The following is a 24,648-nucleotide window of genomic DNA, read 5'->3' as shown; positions in this document are numbered from 1 at the left end:
TCATTGCACATTTGGAAAAATGAAAGCGAGTTGATTTGAGAGGGAGGAGGGGTAGTGTGGTTTTGCCATGTGGTGTTCATAAAATCAGGTTGAAATATAGGCCTGGAAGTATTTGAGAATATAGATTTTGGAGTATCCAGCTTGATGAGGTGTAAAGAGATGAAGTTTCTGAGGGAAAGATTATAAGGAGGAAAAAAAATCCAAGGTTTCAAATGACCCAGAACCCACTCATAAGGACGGATTTTGTTCTGCTTCCTTGCCCCACAGTGGACCAGAGCTGTCAGTGCATAATTGCATTGCTTTATTCACCACTAATAATCCCCACTGTCTAGAACCCTGCCTCTGTGGAATGAATGAGCCCACCTTCTGATAGGAATTGGAAGGACCACATGTAGACATCAATTCAGGGGGTGGGGCAGAGAGAGAGACACACACAAGAGGCACATTAATCCCTAAACCTAATACAGTCCCACAGCTGCACAAGTGATTAGAGTCACCTCAGAAATACTAAGGGGGGGGGGAAGTTGAGTGTGAACACATAGGAAAATAGTGGAAATATTTTTCTTGATGGTATTTTTTCCTGTGTAGTGCTAGGATGAAGGATTGACAGCTATAATCTCATTGATAACATTTGCTGTTATAAGACTAGACAATGATTGCTACAGAAAAGCTAAAAGACAGTGGAATTGTTCAGATAAGAATAGAGCAAAGTGTAGCAAGATAAATTAAAAGGATCAAATAAAGGTACAGGTGACGGATTCTCCTGTACTTTCCAAAATACAAGTGGGCTTGAACTGTTATGGGGAGAGGAAGATGAGCTCTAAGGACATAATTCTTGGTAGTAGGGCTCAAGACCCTCTTTGTAGGGTCTTATGCTATAAACCACCCACATGCAATGGCTGAGAGCCCGGACTCACCTGGAGTCTTACCTCACAGTGTGGTTGGTGGGACTGAGGCTGGACTTTTCAGAAACGCAGATTCTCAGGCACCACCCAGACCTACTGAATCAGGATCTGCTTTTAAACAAGATCCCAGGGGATTTGTCTGCACATTCAAGTTTAAGAAGCACTGAACAAAACTACTTCTATCAATCAGTGCCTGATAGTTGATATCTGAATATTTCTTTTCAAATAAAGATATGATTTATTTTAATGCAGCAATTATGATTCTAAGAAGGTATACATGAAATGAAAGAAAATTAAATCATTTAAATATGCGGGGGGGGGTGTTTCTGATTAAAGGAATTCTGCATAGCGTCCTTTGGAAAATAAACATTCTGTGAATCACCAATTCCTTCTTCTCCATCACCTTCCTCTCTGCTGTGAGTTTGAGATTCTCTATCCAGTGGGGTTTCTTCTAAGGAAGGCACAAGTGAAGAGAAACCACTCTTTGCCCCAACCCTCAATTACTCACACAGAAGTGGTAGTAATTGAATCAGGAGTCCTGAAGTGAGAAGAAATAAGAAATGATGATTATTAGCATATCTGATTAAAATAACAAGATAATTTAGACAGGTAAAATGTAATTAACCACTTTGGAATGTGTCCAAGTGATGATGGCTCCCTACCCCCTACTTCCATCTTCTCCTTAGTCCTGCCCCCCATTCTTTGACCTTAAATTATATCTTGCTGGGGTTGCTTCCTGGATAATACTTAATAGATCAAAATCACGATGATGATATGTTTTCAATGTGTTTGAGAAAATTAAACTAACAAGGAGGCAATAAGGAGTTTGGCATTCCATGCTGAAAATAGTGCAGAAGTGGGATGAGATCCCCTTGATACCACAGTTCGTCATTCTCTGTCTGCTTGGAAGCTTTATATATTCTGTGGTGATGATATATGAGAGGAGATGGGGTAGGACAGTGTCTGGGGGTCCTGGTGTTAGTGCTGACTCTGTCTGGAAGCTCAATATTGGTCACTGGCAATGAAAATGGGATTGGACCAGACAATACTCTGTGAGTTCAGAAGCAGCTGCTGGTGACGTGGAGGATGGACTGTTCTCAGAGGAGCTAACCAACTTCAGCAGCAGGCCTGGCACTGGCCAGAGCAGAGGTGATAACCCCCGGAGGAGGCAGGCTCTTTCTTTTTTTTTTTTTTAGATTATGAATATAAATATGTTTTATTTTTTCGGACCTTAATAGAATTTTCTGATTCCAAAGGTAAAAAACGAATATCTGTAAAGAAGTATAACAGATTTTTCATAATCTTCATATCCCTTTTAGGCATGAATTATACTCTCAAGAGTGTGTGTGTGGGACCACTTTATTGTGAATTCCCTGTATGGTCTGTACTATTTGTACTGAAGCAATGAGAACAGCTGAATAAAAGTTTAGCTAAGTTCAATAAAAATTACAAATTGTATCACTAAGGTCTTTTTTTTTTGCCAGGGCTGGGTTTGAACTCACCACCTCTGGCATATGGGGCTGGCATCCTACCCTTTTGAGCCACAGGCGCCGCCCCATCACTAAGGTCTTATCTGAGAAAATAAGCAATTTTAAATGATTGCAGGGCACCTCTTACACATAAGAATATATTTGGTCAGCCTTGACTGCATTTGCAAAACCCTTTTATCACCTCAAAAACAGCATGTGGAGGGTGGCACCTGTGGCTCAAAGGAATAAGGTGCCGACCCCATATGCTGGAGGTGGCAGGTTCAAACCCAGCCCTGGCCAAAAACTGCAAAAACAAAAACAACAACAACAAATCAGCATGTGGAATCTACAGATTTCCAAGTGTTAGGAATTGGTCTCTCGACTTTTTGTATGTAAAAGTACAATTTGATTTATAATAAATAAAGTTATAAGCAGTATCAATTTAGTGATTATATTTCCTCAGAATTAATTATTAAAATTCCTGGTCCTAGACAGCCCATTCTTGAAGACATTTCTCTTCATGACGCAAACAGATAGCTTCCTCTCAGAGAGTGGCAACAACTTAATCGTCTATTAATAGGTTGATATTGAACACATTAGAAATAGTCATTAATGGAATATTTGGCAGTCCTAAGTTGAAGACCTTTATGCACTAATATGGGAAAATCATTTATGATATACTCTTGAGTTAAAAAAATGTAGATGTCATGTGTGTGGCATGATTATGATAATATAAAACTTTAAAAAATACTCTCAGACTAAAAACTCACCCCTCTTAGCAGCAGTAGAGAGGAACAGCAAAACACTATTGGTAGTTATGGGAAAGTAATAGACTCTCCCTCTCTTTTAAAAAATTTATTCTCCAGATTTTGCACTGTGGTTATACCTTTTAAGATGAAAAAAGAGAGAGAGAGTACAGAAAAAAGAATGTATAAAAAACAGAAAAGAAATTAGAGTAGAAAAGGCTTAGTACCTTTCTCATATAATCTCAAGTGAAAGCTCGGTTTGTGAGCAACGTGACAAGCGATTTATTCTCCGTCAGTTCTGAATTGGGATTGACTGTCAAAATAATCTTAATGGGGAGAGTCGAGATTGAGGAGAAATACTCAAAGTGCAGTGAACTCTGTGTTGCTATTTCCCCGCCCTGTGCATATTTCTCCATGAAAGCCAGATCATGTTGGAGGTAGCATGCAGGTGCTGACCTTTCTCTCATTAGATGGAGAGCTCCTTGATGGCAGGCTGTGCATAGAAATAGCTGAATAAATGTTTGCTATATTGGAATTCTAAATATTCTGAATATCTATCTATCTATCTATCTTTAAGACAGAATCTCATTCTGTTGCCCAGGTAGAATGCCATGGCATCAGCTTAGCTCAGAGCAAAATCAAACTCCAGGATTCAAGTGATGCTCCTGCCCTAGCCTTCCAAGTATCTGAGACTACAGGCACCTGTCACAATGCCCAGCTCATTTTTTCCTATTTTTACTATAGATGGGGTTGTGCTCTTGCTTAGGCTGCTCTCCTAAACTCCAGTGATCCTCTCTGATTCTCCACTGTTGGCCTTCCAGAGTGCTAGGATTACAGGCCTGAGCCACCACACCCAGCCTGGTTATCCCTTTACAGGGAAGAGAGTTTTTATATCCTAAAACCAGAGAGGCATCCTGCAAATGGATGGTGTTGGTGAACAGCAAGCGGCAAAAAGGGGAAATCGTTTCTTGAACATTTCTTCTTCTTTGAGGAATCTTCTGGGTTGCTAGAAACTGGTGAAAGGGTTTTTTTGTGTTTATTTATGGGTTCAGTCCCCCACCCACATCAAATAGAATTGGCCAGGATCCATTTGTTGATGATGGCTTTTGCTCTCCGAGGGATAACATGGCCTTTGAAATTTTCTGGGAACTCTGTATCAGGAAGAGTTCCAGCAAACTAATTTAGTTCAGCTAAATTAGTACTGTGGAGGCTGGTGGAATAAGTTTTTTCTCCCAACTGGCTTTAATTTAGAGTGGTTTCTTTTTCATTTCTATAGCTCATGTGGGAAGTTGCTCTATTTTGTTTGTAGGTGATGAAGGACGGTCCCTATATCGAAGTTCTGTACACAGAGGACATTCATTTGCTTTGCTTGCCTGTAGAAATGGAACAGAGGGGTAATGCCTCAAGATTCAGTTATTTACCAGCTGCTGGGCAGGGAGGAAAACGTATTGGTCAGGAAGCCTTAGACTTTGCACCAACCTGAATCTCAGGACATTGCTAGGGGTCTGGAGAAAATATTAATAGGAATAGCTTAATGTGATATATCATTCCAGGAACTGTAGTATTTTAGCAGTGGCCTCTTGTTTTATCCCAAAGGAGTTCTATCATTGCACATAGCCAGTTGCACGCTTGACCCTCGTCTGTACCTGTTTTTGTAGGTAGCAACAGGTATTGTTTATTGAGGTGAAAAGAAAGAGTCACCTAAAATGTATGTTAGAAATCTGGGATACTAAATGGGAGTGGGTCTTTAAAACACCATCTCTAACTCTCTTATTTTAAAATGTGATAATCAAGACCCAGGGAAGTGATTGTCATATGCTGAAAATCACCCAGTTTCTCTGTGTCAGATCAGGATTATAACCCTGTGTTCTAAAGCAGTGATATCCATCTGCCTAATGTTTATGGAGGACCCCTAAATTCACGTAGAAGTCAAATTGTAATACACCAAAGGATAAAATACACAAGCATCTGACTAGTATGCTTGCTTCACGGATGTCCTGTTGAACCCTAACTACATAATGACCAGCTGCAGAAAGAAAGACCATCATGCGTGAAGCTGGCACCACGCAGCTTTTCAACCAGAAGATTCTGTCTAACCTGATTTCAACCTTGATTTCTTTTGTGCCTTCTCAACTTAATAGTTCCTCTTAGTGAACTTGGGCTATTGATTTGCAGTGAGTGAGCCGATGATTATGGCCCATTTTGTTTTAGTGTGAATGGAAGATTTTAATGGAAATCTTTAAGAGCCTTAACAGCAAACAGGAGATTGTTTGCAGTAGATGATTCTCCAGATTTTCTTGTAGGCAGACACCGAGCTCTTGGGCATGTAATACACTGTTTAAAATTTGAAAGTATGGAATTGAATATTCTTTATATTTCATGGATATTTTTCACTTATATTCTTGGGCCCATAGGAGTGCATGTTTTTCCTCTAGCAAGAAGCTGTTAGTGAAAATGAATTGGAAAACTGACGAGGTAGCACTAAGCTGTTGGTTTGATTACTTCAGACTAATTGTCTCAGCCACATGTTTAGAACTGGGTTTAAAGACTTCTTTGTAGTTTTTATTTAGACACTGTATGCTGTACATTCTTCCATTGTCTAAAAGAAAATTGTTCCGTGTTCCAACCAGAGAAATACATTCTGATTTTTCAATGGCAAAATTTACTCTGTTATAATTACTTGAACGGCCTCTTTGCTGATTAACCTTATTATTTGCCTGCAGACTTAGAATGAAAACTTTTGTGAAAGATCTTTGTTATCCCTGGAGCCCTGAGATGAGCGGAGGGGATTAGCTGCAGAAAAATATAGAGTGATATCTTTTTAAATTGGGGGAATATTAGAGGTTATAGTGAATATTAGAAGAGATTTGCTTTGAAATTTACAGTGTAAATCCTTGTCTTTCAAATACATATATGTTGTTAATATTGGTCCTTTTGGGATTCTAGTTTAAATAACAACCTGTAAAACATAGACCATGCTTCAACAAAGAATTTTGTTGAAGGTTACTATGGACTTGCAACTGGAGATAATCTAGCCTGCAGGGTTTTTTTGTTAGTACATTGTAATTACTATTATAAAAAGAGAAATGCTGATTCCTTATTTTTCTATTTCTTTTCAGCTACTCGGTGACCGTGCAAGAGTCCTACCCACATCCCTTTGATCAAATTTACTACACGAGCTGCACTGACATTCTAAACTGGTTTAAATGCACGCGGCACAGGTAAGAAAAGCTCAGACACGTTTGTGAGTTTAGCTAAGTGGGCAGAGAGTCTGATGCAGTCAGAGATGTTAATTCCAGCACCCGTTCATTCAGTGAACAGGTACGGAGGGCTTGCCTGTTGTTCCAGCCTTGTTCCCGGTTGCCAGGGATGTATTATTAAAGCAGAAAGGTAGTCCATGCCCTGAAGGAGCTTGGACTCTAACTATAAAGAAAATGCCTGCTGTTGGCCGTCATTTGGTTAGCAGAAGTTCATCCCGCTCCTGTGTTGTATGAAATTGGAGAAGACTGTTCTGTGTGGACATCAGCAGATAGCAAGAAACTCGTTTCTCAGCATTTTTCTAATTGAACATTTGACTCCATTTAGGTTAACTTAAATTTGACCCTTAAGTAAAATAAGCCAGCTATTTTTTCTGGCTTATTCTGAACACAGAAACAAACCCAAAATATAATTATAAGTACCATGCGCTAACCAATTGTGCCACTGGAGCTCCAAAACGAAAATATAATTAAATATTCATGTTAATATTTTAGTGGTAGGAGTTAGGGGTTGAGGGTGGCATCTACTGGTTTGTACTGCGCCAAATGATGTAATGCTTGACGTCATTTCTTCACTCAGCTGTCCTTGACTACTTTATGTGAATGAGGTATTTTTTTGGGGGGGGTTGGGGGCCACGTTTGAACCTCTGGTATATGGGAGGTTTGAGCCCCAGGCACCACCTTCTATGTAAATGAGCATTTCTTTCCTGTAACATTCTATTCCCTACTCAGGCTTTATTTTTCTTCATATACTTAATCATTACCTGACATTGTATGTATGATCTAATTATTTGTTTAACATGTGTCCTTAAACCAATTCCACCAGATCCGTCTTTCCCAGTAAAGTGTTAAGTTCCTTGAGAGCAAAGGCTTTATATTGTTTGGCTCACTGCTGGTTCCCTAATGCCTAGAACAGTGCCTGGAATGTAGTAAGTGCTTAATAAGCACACATTATATAAGTGAATTGGTGGATGAATGATGCTTTAGTTAAATGGAAAGGTCTTTTGTCTGCTACCTTTCTATATTATAGTGGGATGAAGCTGCACTGAGATTATTTACTTATTTATTTATTTATTTCTGAGACAGAGTCTTACTCTGTTGACCTGGGTAGAGTGCCATGGCATCATAGCCCACAATAGCTTCAAACTCCTGGGCTCAAGTGATTCTTTTGTCTCAACCTCCCAAGTAGCTGGAACTATAGGTGCTTGCCACAACACTTGGCTAGTTGTTTTTCTTTTTTTCTGTTTTAGTAGAGACAGGGTCTCGCTCATACTCAGGCTGGTCTAGAGTTCCTGAGCTCATGCAATCCATCTACCTCGGCCTCCCAAAGTGCCAGGATTATAGGCATGAGCCTCTGTGCTCCACCTAAGAGATATTTTTAAAGGAATATTTTGAATTTTCCTTAAAGCACCTGTAAGCGAATGACGCTTAGATGGGTATCACATAATACATTTGAGCGTATTTTAAGATAAGTGAAATAGGGAAATCATGAAACTATTGATCCTTTAACATATTGGTTGGCTTAGAGAATATTAACATATTCTTAGCAAATCGGTAAGTTGGCGTAATAGCAGTCAAGCCATATATTCTGTGTTTCTTCTTAATTACATTGAAGTACTTTGCTTTTCATACCTTTGTTATGTTTAATAGCTATTTTTATTTAAATAGAAATTATTCATAATCAAATTATCAGCCAAAGAACTAACAGTGTGATTTTTCCCTCTCTATAGAATCAGCTACCGGACCGCATATCGGCATGGGGAGAAAACCATGTACAGGCGCAAGTCCCAGTGTTGTCCTGGGTTTTATGAAAGTGGGGAGATGTGTGTCCGTAAGTAAGACTTTCGCCCTTTGGGGGTTCACTTGTTTTGCTTAGTACTGGTTTGCTTTTGTTAAGCTAACTGAGATGGAGGCCTGGGGGGACGGGTGTTCTAGAATATTCCCTTTTACTCTTGGCTGCTACTTTCCCGACTTCTGTGAGCAGGGAGGCCCTAACTCTGTGCCCTGTCCCATCAAAAGTCTCCAAATGAATGTTGCTTGAGAAGAAAACCGCTGGTACGGAAAGATGGTTCAAGGCCCGATGCGGCAATGTTAACTGCAATTCTTCGATAAATGTCTCGTTGGAAATTGGTCAGGAGGTCATAGAAATGGGTCACTGGACGTAGATCAGGGATGAGAACAGAGACCTAACTCTCCCACAGCAGACCGAGTCGACTTCTGAGAGGCCAGCAAGTTCTTCTGTGGTGCATAGAATTATGAGGCTTATTAGAAGTAGAGGACTTTCCACATTAAAAAATGACAAGTCTGTGTCACAAAGTAGAACTTCTTTTCATTGCCATTTTTTTCTCTTCATCTCACCAGTTCCATCTGAGATGTTAAGAGCAAGTTTGGTACCCTATGACACTCTTTGGAAATTCTAGAATACCATGTGAGATGTGGTTTGCAATTGATGCGCAGGTCTCTTAGATTAGAAACTGTTTTGTTCAAGTATTCTGTCTCAACACACACTCTTCTGCTTTCTAAGTTAAGACACCATGGAGGCACCAGGAATGATGGGACAAGTCTGGGCTTAAGATTTGCAGAAATGAGTGGTATGACTGTTCACTCACCTGTCCTCAGATAAACCACTTATGCCTCTTTGAGGCTCCTTTTCCGTCTCCGAGAGAGAGCTTGGATAATGAACATGTGCCTCCTCTTCCTTCCAACCTTGAAGGAAGACAGGGACAGCTCTCTTATCTTGATTTAGAACCAGGACTACCTAGGCTAGAAAAAATTAGATTTTGTAATTAAACAAAGAGAAGAAAACAAAAATACCTTGTAAATGTCTTTCTTGGTCAGTAAATGTATTTCCATAACATAGCACAAATGTCAGTGTATGACTACATCAAAGATATTCATTTAACTAATCTCAACTGTTGAATATTTGCACCATTTCCAAGTTTTAACTATTGTGAACTACTCTAAAATACATCATAGTGGTTAAATAATTGTTCCTATCTTTCATTAAGCAAGCATAAAGTTCCCTTAATTGTTGGGTCAGAGGTATACATATTTCTAAGACTTTTGGTGTGTTTCCAATTTATATACCCACTAGCAGTAATTGAGAATGGTTTTTTGGTTATACCCTGTGCCAGTTTTCCTTTGCTCATTTTGTTCTTAATTTGCATGTCTTTGATGAAAAATTACATGTTTATAATCAAGTGTCTCAGAGAGTAATCATGAATGGATGTCCATGGCCCAGGTCGATGGGACATTTTCAAAAGAAAGCAGCATAGAATACACAGGGTTGGGGGTGGCCACTTCCCTGAGGCCTTGGGTGACCTCCTTGGGTGCCTTTACCTGGGTTTAACCTTACAAGCACAGTCGTCACTACACGGGGAAAGTCCATCTGTATCTCAGGATGCACTTCTATTAACCCAGGTCAAAGGACTTATATGTGAAACCAGGATGTCATTTCATGGTGTAACACAAAGTTTGGCGAGGTGATCGAGCCTTTTTCTTCTGGTGATACCTTCTCTCCTTGAAGGCCTGGCAAGCTGGTAATGTGGATCCAAGCAAGCTCATTTGGGGGGTTCAGTGTTCCCTGGCACCTGTCTTCCATGGTTCAATACACCTGTTTTTTAATTCAATAGTGTAGCCCTTTCTGAGAAAGGTAGTGGTCTCACTAGCACTGTCATGCCTGAAATTACTGGGTAAAGATAAGGTTTCTCTCCCACTAGACAGCTTGTAAGGTGTCCCCCGATGGGCATCCCCCACCCCTCCCCACCCCTGCTCATCTAGCATTTGCTTCTAAAATTCTCCTTTTTTATTAAGCCTCTTGGCCGACCAACTACACCTGGGACAGAAACATTCTTCTTTCAGACATTTTACTATATTTACTCAGCTCCCGTGCAGTGTCACCGGCCTGGGAGCCGTCTGGCCTCCTGAACTCTCTCACATCTTCCACTCCGAGGTCTTGATATCATTGCTTAACCCTCGAGACAGTTGCTCTTCTCTCACTTCCTTGTTCTTGGGGATGCCTCCTAGTGACTCCGCAGCTGGCACTGGGTGGCACCCTTGTGGATGGAGAAGGAAGAAAGAACACGTGATTCTCTTCCCCGGCTATGATACTGTAATCTCTTTTCCAACCAAGTTTGCTGCCATGCAGGTAACACAGTGATCCTGTTTATCAGTTTCCAGTTACCAAAAGAAATGGAAACACAGGAATTGGTAATCATTTTAGTTTACTTTCTTAGTAGTTAGTTAACCTGGAAGGCAAAAGAAGATGACCTCATGCAGACATCTGTAGTTGAAACAAGTTATTTTTTAGGGAGCAGAGGTAGCTCCTTTAGGAGAACAAGTCCCATCCACCCATCCCTCCCCACCCCTGTTCATCCTGCCCTCAAACAGATGGCACTGCACACACCCATTTCAGGGACTTGATCCAGGACTGTCCCACCCTCCTTCCACAGCATTCTGAGGTTTCCTGTGGGGTCCTGGCCATCTGTCCCAGCTCTCACCTGTTAGGGACATGTACTTGTGGTTCTTATCTTCCCCTAGCCCCTCCCACCTGCAGAAGTTAGAACACTTCACAGATATTAAATACAGCCCTTCATCAGAAAATTGCCAAGGACATTAATGTACAAGAATCATATTCTTCAGGCAACCAAAGACATTTCCGGAGAGTTGGCTTCCATTTGAGAGTCCGCGGTGGTTGGGGAAAGAGAGTTAAGTGGCCTCAAGGAATACCTGGCCTCTTTACTGAAGAGGTCTCTGGAATAATGCCCTTCTCAGACTGATGAGGACAACTTGCAGATGCCACCAGGAGGGTGGTTAGACATAGCTTAGTTTTACTTGTTCTTGGGAGGAAAGCGGGATTCTCTTCTACTTGTCCATGTGAAGGAAACCTTTGTTTCTATATAGCAAGTCATTTCCTCCCCTTCTTCATAGGAAAAATCAGATTCAACGCAGTGGATTCACTTCAACCAAATTAAACATGTAGGGTAGCTACAATCCAGTGAGCTGGGCCCTAGGGATTACAGGCATATGTGAGCCAGATATACTTCCTGTGCTCACAGAGTTTTGAAGTCTTAGTATCTTTTTAATGTATTTAAGACAACAACAAAGTAATAGTTAACTAATTGAGCATTTGGTGTTTACCAAACACATGCATTATCTGGTTGGATTCTTTTTGTTAAATTTAAAATTTTTTTCTTTTGAGACAGAGTCTCATTCTTTCATCCTGGGTAGAATGCTGTGGCATCATAGTTCACAGCAACCTCAAACTCTTGGGCTTAAGAGATCTTCTTTCTTGTCTCAGTCTCCCAAGTAGCTAAGATTGCAGGTGCCTGCCTAGATACCCGGCTAGTTTTTCTGTTTTTTAGTAGAGATGGGATCTTGCTTTTGCTGAGACTGGTCTTAAACTCCTGAGTTCAAGCTGGTCTCAATCTCCTGAGATTAAGTGATCCACCCGCGTTGGCCTCCCAGAGTGCTAGGATCATAGGCTTGAGCCGCCACATTTGGCCCTGATTAAATTCTTAAAACATCATTATGAGACAGATATAAGTATGCCCATCTTACAGATGAGGAAACTGAGGATCTGAGAAATGAATTAACTTTTCCAGTCTGTTCAATTGGTGGTTGATGGTAGAGGATGATGCTGGTATATGTTGTGAATGAAGAATGAGACTTTTCACCTGGATAAAAGAAATGAAAGTGGCCAAGCAGTTAGTAATCAAGATTATCCAGCTGCTGTCCAGGCCATATTTTGTCAAGAATTTCTCAGCTGCATTTTGGTTATGTGACTTCAGAGATTTAAAAGAAAATTACTAGATAATTTTGCCTTTGAAAAGCAAAGCCAGGACATTTGATTATATTCACAAATTCAGTTCTGCGTTTTCTATGTTTCTGTTCCTCTTTTTAAAAGTGCCTAAAATTAATTGGCAGGTTTTCTTCTTTTGACATTGGATTTTTTAAAGGTTTCTGATGACAAAGAACTTTATGAAAGTTAAGTGATTAATCACAAACACACAGTGGTTATGTCCACGTCGGCCAGAGCTGTGAGCACAGATCTTCCGGGCGAGTCTGGGGCATCTTCAGAACAGTTGCCAACACTGTGTGTCGCTTTACCTTCTGGAAACTGAGCAAGGGAGCCTAGTCAGTGTTCCTCCTGGTCAAGACTTACAGGGTTCCAGGGAAAAAGATACTGATGATTCTAAATTTTCTAAGTTCATGGCCAGAGCTCCTGGAGTTGGTTCTCCACGTAGATTCGCATGGAACTTGTCCTGGACGGAGGCTCTCATTTCATGTTTATGTATAATAGAGGCAGCAGGTGACCACTGAAATGGCTCTTAATGATATGCCATTCATGACCTCTGCACATCAGTCAATGAATGGAGTAAGTGGGAGAAGGAGGAAACTGGAAAAAGGAGGGATCACTTTCCATTTCCTTTTATATTTCATTGGCCAGAACTGAGTCTCAGGGTCTCATGCAGCTGTAAGGACATCTTTATTTTACGTGGTTAGGGACCTAGTTAGAAAAGAAATTTATATAAATACATGTACCTAGACGTCTGTATGTATAGACATGTGTGGGAAGGGGATAATAGATATTAGGAGACAGGGACAATCCCAGCCACATTTTAATGCGTTTTGATCCAGAGTGCCAACATGCTGTCCCGGCAGGTTGTAATGACTTGCTTGTCCAGCTAAACTGTGTGAAGGTGCCCACTTGCCCGCCATTTCCCCACCTCCTCAGCGACAGCTGGGGTGCCTATTGCCTTCAACCTGTTGGGTGAAAAAAATGTTACCTAACTTTATTTTGCTTTTCTTCAATTACCAGTCATGCTATTCTCTTTATTTGTTTATTTCAAATTAATATGAGGGTATAAAGTTTTAGGTTACTATTTTCACTTCCAGGGTAAATTTCCAGTTGTAAATGAGCCCCACTCCCAGGGGGTGTGTTACACACCCTCACATTGTGCACGTTAGTTGAGATCCCGCCTCATGCCCCTCCTCCTGCCAATCATCCATCCCCCCCTCCTCTCCCTCCTCCCCCTGCCCTGTACTAGCCTATATTTATATTTTATTGTTCATATAGCACATACTTGTTTATATATTGGTTTCATAGGATACTGTTCTCTTTAAACATGTATATTTATTATCCATTTGTATTTTGGCTTTAAGGGCAGGAGCAGGGTGGGAGACAAAGTAAGATTGCTTTGCTCTTCACAGAGGCATGGAAACACTGATTAGAAATAACGGATGCATATGGAAGAGAAAAGAGAAACAGGCTGAGCTGGGGGCTGGTAGAGAAGGTAGTTTGAGGGAGACTTGATGAACAAGTGCCTCAGGGTCACACCAGCAGGAGGCTCAGGCTCTCCAAATATCCAGTGGTCCACTCTCTCCTCACCCCACAATTCACAGGGCCCCCCTTTCCCAAGACCTTCACTGTTACACCTCCAGGGATGATTTGGAGCCAGGGAAGCTGCTCGTCTTCCCCCTCAGCCCCGCGCCATGAGCACAGCATGGAGAGAGAGGAATAATCTCAGATCCTATGGCAGTGGGGGAGCTCTTGGCAGCCCCCACTGAAATATGGATGTGTTGACCCATGGGAGGAAGTAAGACTCCTCATCTCCACAGTAATGTAGTTTGTTCAGGAACATTTTAGAGAAAATGAACTATCAAGGCTGTCCTGGGGCCTAATCATCACTTTCAACATTATAACTCCAGGAAAGTGTGGCTGGAGATACACACCCCTGGTTTGCAAACACGTCTTTGGACTCAGACCTTTAGCATGTTGGGCATTGCCTGTAGGTTTGGTTACATGGGCCTGGAAGAGCTCATAGGAAAGCAGCAGAAAGCAGCAGTGTGGGAAGCTGGCAGCTACCACCCTGCGGGGAGGACTGGGGAAAGCAGAGGCAAGGCCGGCTCGCCAGGATGTTCCTGGATTCACCTTGGCTTATGGTATCATCCCCAGCAAGGCTGCTGGCAGCAGAATAATGACTGGACAGAGGGCATGGCCGGGGCTGGGGGCTGGGGCTTCTCTAGTCCAGCTCCCATTCTCTTTGCCCCAGATGGTGTCTTCGGCTGGACGCTGCTGCAAAGGAAGGGATCATTCTGATGTTTGTTTCTGGGAGTTTAATCTGTTGCCCCATTTTTGTTAGAGGAGGATGTCAAATGCTAACTCCAATATAAAGTTCTAGTGGGAACATTTAAGCAGTGTGGCTTACGAGGAAGACAGAGGGAAGAAGTTTGGGTACTGGTCACCCACTCTGTTGCCTGGCAGTCTCGCCCCGATGGTGAAAGATCAGTTCCCATGGATGTGCCCTGCCTGTCTTTGGCACTTGTTAAGAGAACTTTGGAACAGTAAATCAGAAGCCTTAGCTCCCACACACTGAACTGTATATGATTTCCTCTTCTTAACAGAGAGAAGTGTGACAATTGATTATGAGAGCAGTGAATGAATATTCACAGCTGATTTTTAACTTGGCCAACTTTATGTAAAACTGAACTGGCTGTAGCAAATAAGGAACTGGAGCTGTGTTTGGTGTTTATATGAAAAATAAACCGTAGATGAACTTTACACTTGTTTAAATGTCATACTTCGGAAAGCAATGGGTTTTAAATCTAAATTTTGGAGCAAGGGCTTTAAAAACACATACAGCTCCATAACCCAGGACTGTTTTCCTTCCAGGAGACAACTGTGCTACACGGGCAGCACTTTGGGTGCCACATTAGGCCATTTGCCATATAACCCAGGCATTGTCCCCATTCTTTCTTTCTTTCTTTTTTTTTTTTTTTTGTATTGGAATATTATATTAGACTAAGCTTCCCTTTTGGGAAAGAGAGTGCCATCTCTTAAAAGTGGCTACCTGGAACATTGTGCTTAGAAGGATTCTGACACCCTGACTGGGCTAAGACAGAAAGGACAGAGTGACCCACTCATGTCTTCTGGTGGGGTTGGAGTGGCAGTGGATGGAGTGAGTGTCCCTCCTTGGCCACTCTTGGATTTAGACCATGTCTCATCCAGTGACATTTTTGACTTCTTGAATCATGGAGGTATCGATTGAAGCTCCTGAATCATAAGAGCCAGGGACTCTTACTGTATTTCACTCTGCCACTTAACTAGAAAGTCATATTTACTATCCCAGGAGAAATTAGCTTCCTCTTTGTGAGTGGGAATATTTACCAAGCTTAGCTCAGGATCATACTGTGAGTAGTGTTGTGTAGGGTATGGAAAGGATTCTCGGCAGCCACCTTTTCCCCAGTGTCAGCCACGGGGGCATCCGGTTAGGAGAAGGATTTTCAGGCTTAGACAAATTGTCCAACAAGGCAAGCCTTTTGGGAAGAGCTGCACGGAAGGTACTTTTTCTCCCTGTGTGATGATTATGTCAGGACACATTTAATTCTTTATGTGGGCTTTATGTTATTTTGGCCCTTTCCTGCTGAGAAGTGTAGGGCCCAAATGTTTCAGGCCAAAAGGAGCTGGAGTGCCAGGGTAAGACACCCTGTTTTGGGCTCTGAAGATTCAGCCTTTGGAGAGGGCCGTTTAAGAATGAGGTTTCACCGGCAGGTTTAGGGGGAGCCAGGGGAGAGTTTAAGGCAGACAGAGCCTTCTGCTCTGGACTTGTTTGATTCTCACAGGCTTGTTTAATGATAAAGTTGTGATCTTGCCAAATATTTCCAAAAATCCTCTGTCTATAGATGCCTTTAAGTAGACTCTTTTGAGTAAAGATAGAAGTGAGACAATCCTGTTAGGCTGGCCAAAGAGAACCTGACTGGCAACCATCAGATGATATGTTCTCAAATATCCCGACCCATGATGCCCTTCCGGCCGCTGGCAGTGGATTTTTTCAGGTTTCCATAGGGACCCTGTAATCTGTTGCTATGGAGTCTGACTTGGGTGAGAAGAACCTACCAGTAACTACAGGGAAAAGCCTTTTGTCCATACTGCACTAGCAGAAATCCCGATTTTCCCACACGTCTATTGGAAGGCAGGCTTCGCTTTCCCAGTTTTGGCTGCTGGTCTCTGCTGGTAGTGAAGATAGGAAATCTAATAAATAAGGCAGGCGACCTGTATTCCCACTGCTTGCTCACTACTTAGGATTCTGTAAATTGAAACTATAAGTTTAATTTTTAAAAAACCCACTATGAATTCAAGATAGCCTTAATCATCTAAACAGATAGAAATGTTATTTGCTACCTATTTTTTTTTTGTTGTTGTTGTTTCGTCTGTATTTTTTTTGTTTTGTTTTCTTAAGAAAGCCTAACTTCAGAGTCCCATGGAGACCAAGCCAAAAGGAAAGAGTGAAAATCTTTGCCTCATCTTCAGAAAATGATTTCCCCAATGGCAATCTCCGTAGGACAGGTGGAATATTCGCAGGCCTGCTAATTTATGTAATCCCTCTTCGGGGAAAGATAAAACCCCGGAACCGAGAAGCAATGTTTATTGTACTGTGCCTCAAATCTTTTTAGGGCAAATTAATTTAAAATAATTTAAAAACAATGGAAAAAAGACATTGTGACCTAAGTGACCAACCACTAAACATTGACATGACAAAGGGCATTTTTTTTAGTCTGGGACAGTGACTGCCAGTACTTTTTACTGATAATCCAGTGGTAAACTTAGTGTGTCCATCTGGGCCACACGCAGAGGTGCTAAAGGGGGAGAGAGACTAATGTGCTAATAGAGTCAGTGCTGCCCTGATGCTCTTTCTTGCCTTCAGTTGTAGTAATGGCCCATGTTCCAGACTTTTTTTTTTCCTTGACAGATAATTCTGATTTCTCACAGAGCATTATCTTATGGTGGGCTTTTCTGATTTGCTGGGCACTTTGGAGGGGTAGAGGTGGTTGTGACAAGTCTTAAAAATATGGCAGCTACACTAATAGAGGCTCAAGCTTAAACATAAACATCTAAGGTAATTTATTGTACTGAACATGGAATTGAGAGATACAAAAGGTTCAACCTAGTTGATCCAGGTTGGAGACTAGGTTTCCAGAAACGTGGATCCTGGGCATTATCTATAGTTGCATGCACCTGGTCCTGCAGCGTTCACCGTTGCATTATCCGATTAGTTTGGTTGATGCTGTATGCTGAACCTCTTGTTTGAAGATTTGCGCCAGCCTGCAGTAGAGGTGTGACTCAAACTTATTTTACTGTCGTATTCCTCACTCCCTTCTCCCTCACTTTCCCCCTAAGCACATGATGGAACTAATAGTCCTCAGAATCTACGTATTTGGAAAACACTGCTTGAAGGGATTCAGTTTTCTTTTCTATAAACTTAGTCTGGGTAACTGTAAGTGTTTATACTTTATTGGAAACTCTTTGTATCTTTGATTCCTTTGACAACCAATGCTAATATCTGTTATAACAACTCAAGAAAGGGAAAGTTTTAGTTGAGTTAGAGAAAGGTATAATACACTTCCTTAGCTTTGCTGGGGGTTGGAGTAGGTGCCTGTTCTACTGGCCTTGTTGATGGAGGTGGCATCAGAAGGATCTTTCCAAATTGTGAGCTGTCACCAGCAGTGATATTTCATGGCCAATAGCTGTTCACCAAAAGTAAAGTTGTCAGTAGGTATGCACGTGAAGTTGCTCTTGATGTGAAATTCTCAATAGCTGTATGTATGATAGATTTGGCAATTGACATAGGGTCAAAAGCTAAAATTAAGGAAAATGAATTATCAAGTTTAAAGTGTGACCTGTTAAAGAACTTAGCAGCCCTTTCTTTATTCTGTGTTCTGTTGGGACCATCACTGTTGCTTTCATATAATGCACCAATCGTCTGTATTAGAAGCTGCATGATGATGTGAAATCATGTTTTGTTTGTTTCACACAGTCTTCTATGTTTTTAAAAATTTAAACATAGAATTTAGGACTTTCATCCTTCATAGAAGAATCAGGCTATTGATAACACTGGCTTGGGAGTCCCATGTGGCAGTAGACAGTGGGTGAAAGGAGGCTGTGCCCATCACATGAGCAGGTGCTGTCTGAGTTTTCCCACCTCTTATCTGACTTATCTAACTTATCCTTAACTTCTCTAACTTATCTTGTTCCCCATGAAGGTATTTGCATTCGTATTCCTTGGTTTCTGAGGTGCGTTCTCGTAGCAAAAGCCCTCCGACAGCTTTCTCTCAAACCTTTAACTATCCTCCTTTTGAAGAAATGTTACTGTAGACACTTGGCTTACAGCTTCCATGCCGAAACTCAAAGGTTCCTACCAAAAAAAAAAGATCTTAGCTGTTGTTATTAGTCATTGATCCTTGGGTATGTGCCCTCCATTTATTCTGGAGAAGTTAGAGACAGGGAATGAGAGGGGGAAGAATGTGGGGGGAGCAGAATCCAAAAGGAAAGGCCTCAGGACCACCACCAATGGTGGAGGAGGGGTGAGGAACATGGAGTGGGAAGAGTGGGAACCCCAAGGACAACCTTCACCACCCCCCAACTCTCCCCAGGGCTGGCCTTTGTGATTATGAACATGGGATTCAGATGTATTGGATAACCAGAAGCAAAGTGTGGAAACAAGTGTCAGTAAGATGACAGCAGGCCGACCAGAGGAAATGCCATGGGATGGAAAGCACGCTGTGGGGAAACATATTTGTGAAGGAATTCCGCGGCTCCACAGAGAGTGGGTGGACCAAGAGAAATGCCGTTCTAAACACAGGAGGGCCTGCTCTGGCACTGCCTGTACCTAGAATCATCACGCTTTCCTCGTAGACACAGGCCTGACAGGGCCAGCAGGGAATTAATTTATCCCAAATGAAGTTACATTCCTTCTGGTTTCTTCTCTAAACTGTGTGCTGACAATTTTGAAAACCTCAAATTGAATCAATTTGCAGTTGCATCCCCAGACCTGTCGTAGGCTGGGTTAGGAATTTGTGCTCAGGAAAGCGAGAGTTTATTCCAAGTGCTTGAGAACATTTTGAAACTAGGGCCTGTTAGGATCGTGTTACTTATGTTACTTAAATCTGAGTCAACCTAAAGAGACAATGTGAGAGTTCTGGCCAAAACAGATAATGCCCATATAAGTGTGGAATTAAGCTAAAAACGCCTTCCATTTTCAAATAAATGAATAGGATTATGTGCCCCACAGATGGTATTTCAGTCCCTTGTGTGCGATCCGTTACAAGAATCTGTTTCAACATAAATAGTATTTTTTTTTTCCTGTATAAGTCATTTGCTTTCTATAGAAAAAGCTTAGTGGAACATCACATTGTATTTTTTTTAGTATTAACATTTTTTCAAGTAAGTATTTCTTGGAAAGGTCAAAAGAGAGTACCTTCTCAGGCACTTGGCCTGTCCAGCTGCCAGTGACCAAAGACTCTTTCTGAAATTGCACAGTATGTACAGTATTTTAGTGGTAGCTCAAGACTTTTTTTAACCCCCTCTATCCTCTTTTGTATAAGAAGAGGGCTCTTTGCCTCTCTCTGGACGTTTCCTTCACACTCCAGTATTTTTTTAAGCTGCTTTATTGAGGTAAAATTGACATGCAATAAATGCACATTTCTAAATGTTCACTTTGATGAACACTGACGTATGGAAAGAACCCTGAAATCCCCACTTTCACTGTAGCAGTGAGCTTACTCCGCGTGCGTGTCCTCACACCCCTTGGTAAATTTTCCCATCCGCTTCTCTCTGTCTCCCTCTTCTCCAGGCACCATTGATTTTCGATCTGTCACTCTAGATTGTTTTGCATTTTCTAGAGCTTTATATCAGTGGACTAGCATGCATTGTCTTTTATCTTCGATCTCTTCCATTCAGCATAATCATTTTGAGATTCATTCACACTGTCCTGATTCATTCATACTGAACCATTAGTGTGTACTTTTTATTGCAGAGTCATATTCCAATGCATGAATATGCCACACATTAGAATGTGACTTTCATGTACTGATCACATTTAGATTATTTCCAGGTTTTGACGATTACAAATAAAGCTGCTCTGAAAACTTCCTGTACAGGTCTTTGTGTGGACATAGTCTTGCATTTCTCTTGGCGAATACCTGGAATGGAATGATGGAATCACTTGATAGTTGTACACAAGCGTTTGCAGCTGCTTTATTTTTAATAGCCCCAAACTGGAAATAACCTAAATGTCCATAAACGTTTTAGGAAACTGCCAAACTTTTCCAAAATTGGTGATCATTTGACATATACGTCAGAGTTCCAGTTCTTCCCTACCCTTGGCAACTCTTGATATAGACAGTATTTTTAATTTCAGTTATTCAAATGGATGTGTAGCAGTATCTTATTGTGGTTTTAATTGGTATTGTTCTAGTTGACTAGTGATGTTGAGCATCTGTCTGTGGGATTATTTGCTAAGAGTGTATCTTCTTTGGTGAAGTACCCAAATCCTTTGCCCACTTATTTATTTGTTGTAAAGTTTTGTTTTTTTTTTTTTAATTGAGTGCTCTTTATAAAGTATTCTGGGTACAAGTTCTTCATCAGATATAGTTTTTAAAAAATAATTTCTTCTAGTCTGTGACTTTTCATTCTTTTCATGGTGTTTTTTTAAAGAATAGCTTTCAATTCTGGTAAGCAAATTTATTCCTATGTTCTTTTCCATATTGTGTTTTTGGTGCTGTATCTAAACATCCTTTGCCCAACTCAAGGTCATGAAGGTTTTTTCCCCATAGGGGTTTTATAGTTTTAGATTTTGCATTTAGATCTATGATTAATTTTCGGTTAATTTTTATTTATGCTGTAAGATTATGCATCCCAGTTTATTTATTTGTATACAGATGCCCAATTTTTCCAGCAGTATTGAAAGGACTTTTTTCTTTACTGAATCGCCCTCTGCCTTTGTCCAAAGGCAGTTGGCTATTTTTGTGTAGATTTATCTCTGTATTCTGTATTCTATTCTATTACTCCATTTGCCTGTATTTATACCAACACCACACTGTCTTGATATAACTGTAGCTTTATAATAAATCTTTCAATCAGACAATATCAGTCTTTAAAGTTGGTTTTTCTTTTTCAAAGTTGTTTCACCTATTTTAGTCACTTTGCATTCCATAAGAATTTTCACAAATTCAGCTTGTCAAGTGCTACAGATATTTTTCTGGGATTTTGATTGATATCACACTGAATCTGTGTATCTATTTGAGAGAGAATTGCTGTCTTATTGCAGTTGAGTCATCTAAATCATAATGAGGAATATTTTACTGTTTAAGATATTCCGGTTGTTGAGTATTCTGTAAATGTCAAGTAGGTCAAGCTGGTTGATAGTTTCAATTTTTCTTTAGTTTATCTCAGCAGTATTAGTTTTTAGTCTCCTGGTCTTTCACACATTTGGTCAGAATTATCCTTAAGTATTTCATATTTTTGATGTTATTATGAATGGCTATTCAATTTCTGATTGTTGCTAGTACATAGAAATACTCATATAATTGAGATTTTGTATATTGAGTTTTACCTTGTTAAGCACTGCTATTACTTTTGAGTAGCTTTTTTTGTAGGATCCATTAGATTTTCTACATAGATACCAAATAGTCTGTGAATTAAGGTAGTTTTACTTCTTCCTTTCCAATCTGGATAAACTTTATTTGTTTTTCTTACTTTATTAGACTCATTATGACCCTCACCCTGATGCTGAGCAGAAATAGTAAAAGCAGGCGTCCTTGTCTTGTTCCTAATCTTAGGGAGAAGAGCGTTCATTCTTTTACTATCGAGTATAACGTCAGTAGTAGGTTTTCATATTTCTGCTCTCCTTTCTGTTCCCAGTGTTCAGAGAATTTTTATCAGGATTGGATATTGGATTTTGCTAAAATAATACCCACCTTCTCTTTCTCTCTCTCTCTCTCTCACACACACACAAAGAGTATTTTTTTAATACAATGAATTGTGTTGGTTGATTTTCGAATGTTAAACCAACCTTGCATTCAAGGAACAAACCTCGCCTAATCATGATGTTTAATCCTTTTTATACTATATTGGTGGATTTAATTCACTATAAAGTTTTATTTAGAATCTTTGCATTTATATTCATGACAGATATTTGAAAGTTTTATTTTCTGCAGATTTCCTGGTTTTGGTATTAGGGCAATTTTAGACTTATTCTGGGACATAGTCTTGCATTTAATTTTTTAGAAGAATTATTATAGAGTTGGTATTATTTTTTCTTTTAAGGTTTGGTAGAACTCACCGTAGAAGTCATCTAGAACTGGAATTTTTTTTATAGGAAGGTTTTTAACTACAATTCAATTGATTTAAAATATGTATGTCCATTCAGGTTATTTATTTCTACTTAAGCTCTGCTGGTTTCTCCATTTTATCTAGTTCATCAAATTTATTTGCATAAAGTTGTTAATAATATTTTCTTATTTTTTAGAAACATCTGCGTATTCTATGTTAATATCTATCTAATTTCTGATACTGGTAATAAGTATTTTTTTTCTGATAAGTATAGCTAGAAGTTGACCCAATTTACTGATCTTCTTAAGGAACTGAGTTTTGTTTTCACTGTTTTTCTCTTCTGGTTTTCTGTTTTTCATTTCATGGATTTCTGCTGTGATTTTATCCTTCTTCTTACCTTCCTTAGCATTTTTTATTTACTCTTCTTTTTTCAGTTTCTTAAGGTGGAAGCTGAGATAATTTGATTGAAACCTTTTTTCTTTCATATTATAGGCCCTTCATGTGATAAAACTGCCTCCTAAGTACTGCTTTCACAGCATTGCACAAATTTTGACATATTGTGATTTTATTTTAATTTATTTCAAAATACTCTCTAATTAATTTCACTTTTGATTTCTTCATTGACTTGTGAGTTATTTAGAAGTCTGTTACTTTCCAAATATCTGGGAGCACGTTCCACATATCTTGTTATTGTGCTCAGAAAATACGCTTTGAAACTTTTAAAATTTATTGAGACTTGTTTTATTCCTCAGAATATGATGTAACTTGGTGAATGTTCTGTATGTATTTGAAAAGGAAATTTATTCTGCTTTTATTGGGTGGAGTATATATAAATGTCATCTAGTTTCAAATGTACTGTATCTTTTCTGATTTTCTGTACAGTTGTTTTATCAATTGTTGAGACTGGTTATTCAAATCTTCCACTTTAACTGTGTATCTATCTTTTTGTAGTTTTTGAAACTCTGTTCTCAGATGCATAAATGTTTAGTATTATTTAATTTTGATGAATCAAATATTTCAAATTATCTCTATTATGTCTAATAATAGTCTTTGCTGTAAAATATTCTTTGATATTAATATAGCTACTTCAGCTTTCTTTTGATTAGTGTTACCATATGTTTTATTATGTACTTTTAACATATTTGTGTTTTTTTAATTGGAGTGTATTTCTTGTAAACAGCATATAGTTGGGTTTTGCTTTTTTTAATCCAATCTGATAATGTCTTTTAATTGAGATATTTAAACCATTTACATTTAGTGTGATTATTGATATAGTTAAGCTTACTTTCTACTTATCTCATTCATTTTTGTTCCCATTTTCCTCTTTTCTGCTTTCTTTTAGGTTGAATATGTTTTATGATTATACTTCATCTTTCTTTATTAGCAATAACTCTTAGTTTTGTTGTTCTGTGGTTGTTTTAGAGTTAATAGTTTTTATATTTAACTCTTTTCACATGGTTATTAGAATCAATGATGATTCAGGGAGAGAATGATTTATGTTTCTAATGACAGTGGTTTTAATTCTCCTCATATCTTTTGGCCATCTCACTTGTACCTAGGCTGTGACACTTTTATTTCAAATGTATGGTAGAAGTTCTAACTTCTAACATCTCATCCTTATATAGATAGGCTTTAAATTTACTCTGCTACTATGGATGCTTATTTAATTAGCTATTGACTCATCTGAATCATGTTTTGATTCCTGAAATAGAGATCTAAAATATATACATAATAGAGGAATCCTCGTATAATAAGTCTGGAAATGGGTGGTTTGTGGAATTCATATATCCATGCAGAAAATTCAGTGTGCAGGACTTCATGATTCTCCTGGCTCTTCCCTAGGTGTTAGCTGGTGCTTTCTGCAGATTTAGTCATTTGACTACACAATAGGAGGGAGGATGAAAGTTCCAAGAAAGAGGTGAAAACCTGCCTCAGACTCCTTCCACTTTGCATGCCATCCTCAAAGTTGCATAACTTACTGCTTAGGGTCCAGGGCTCTTACACCCCAGGCACCAGTGGTCCTCATGTGTGACATACTAGATGACTGAACAGTCATGGAGTGAGTGATAGAATATTAGGAATCTAGAAGTTTGCATTTAGTAAATGTAATGAAAGAAGCTCCATGCCTTTCTCTCCATTCCTGATAGGACTTTCATGTCC

General features: G+C 39.7%; 1 protein-coding gene across 2 annotated transcripts in view; it reads left to right on the top strand.

Moving 5' to 3' along the window:
• Nucleotides 1-24,648, top strand: part of MEGF10 (multiple EGF like domains 10) — a 154,181-nt gene that overhangs the window by 41,613 nt on the left and 87,920 nt on the right. For both annotated transcript variants that reach the window (XM_003782228.2, XM_012807665.2), the window contains 2 exons: nt 6,240-6,341; nt 8,108-8,208. In XM_003782228.2, coding sequence (XP_003782276.1) covers nt 6,240-6,341; nt 8,108-8,208 — 203 coding nt within the window. The remainder of the gene's footprint in view (nt 1-6,239; nt 6,342-8,107; nt 8,209-24,648) is intronic.

The sequence above is a fragment of the Otolemur garnettii genome, unplaced genomic scaffold (assembly GCF_000181295.1).
Source record: "Otolemur garnettii isolate 467f Iridium unplaced genomic scaffold, OtoGar3 scaffold00003, whole genome shotgun sequence".
Classification (NCBI taxonomy): domain Eukaryota; kingdom Metazoa; phylum Chordata; class Mammalia; order Primates; family Galagidae; genus Otolemur; species Otolemur garnettii.
The sequence above is the reverse complement of the archived record's forward strand: the minus strand, read 5'-3'. Positions and strand labels throughout refer to the sequence as shown.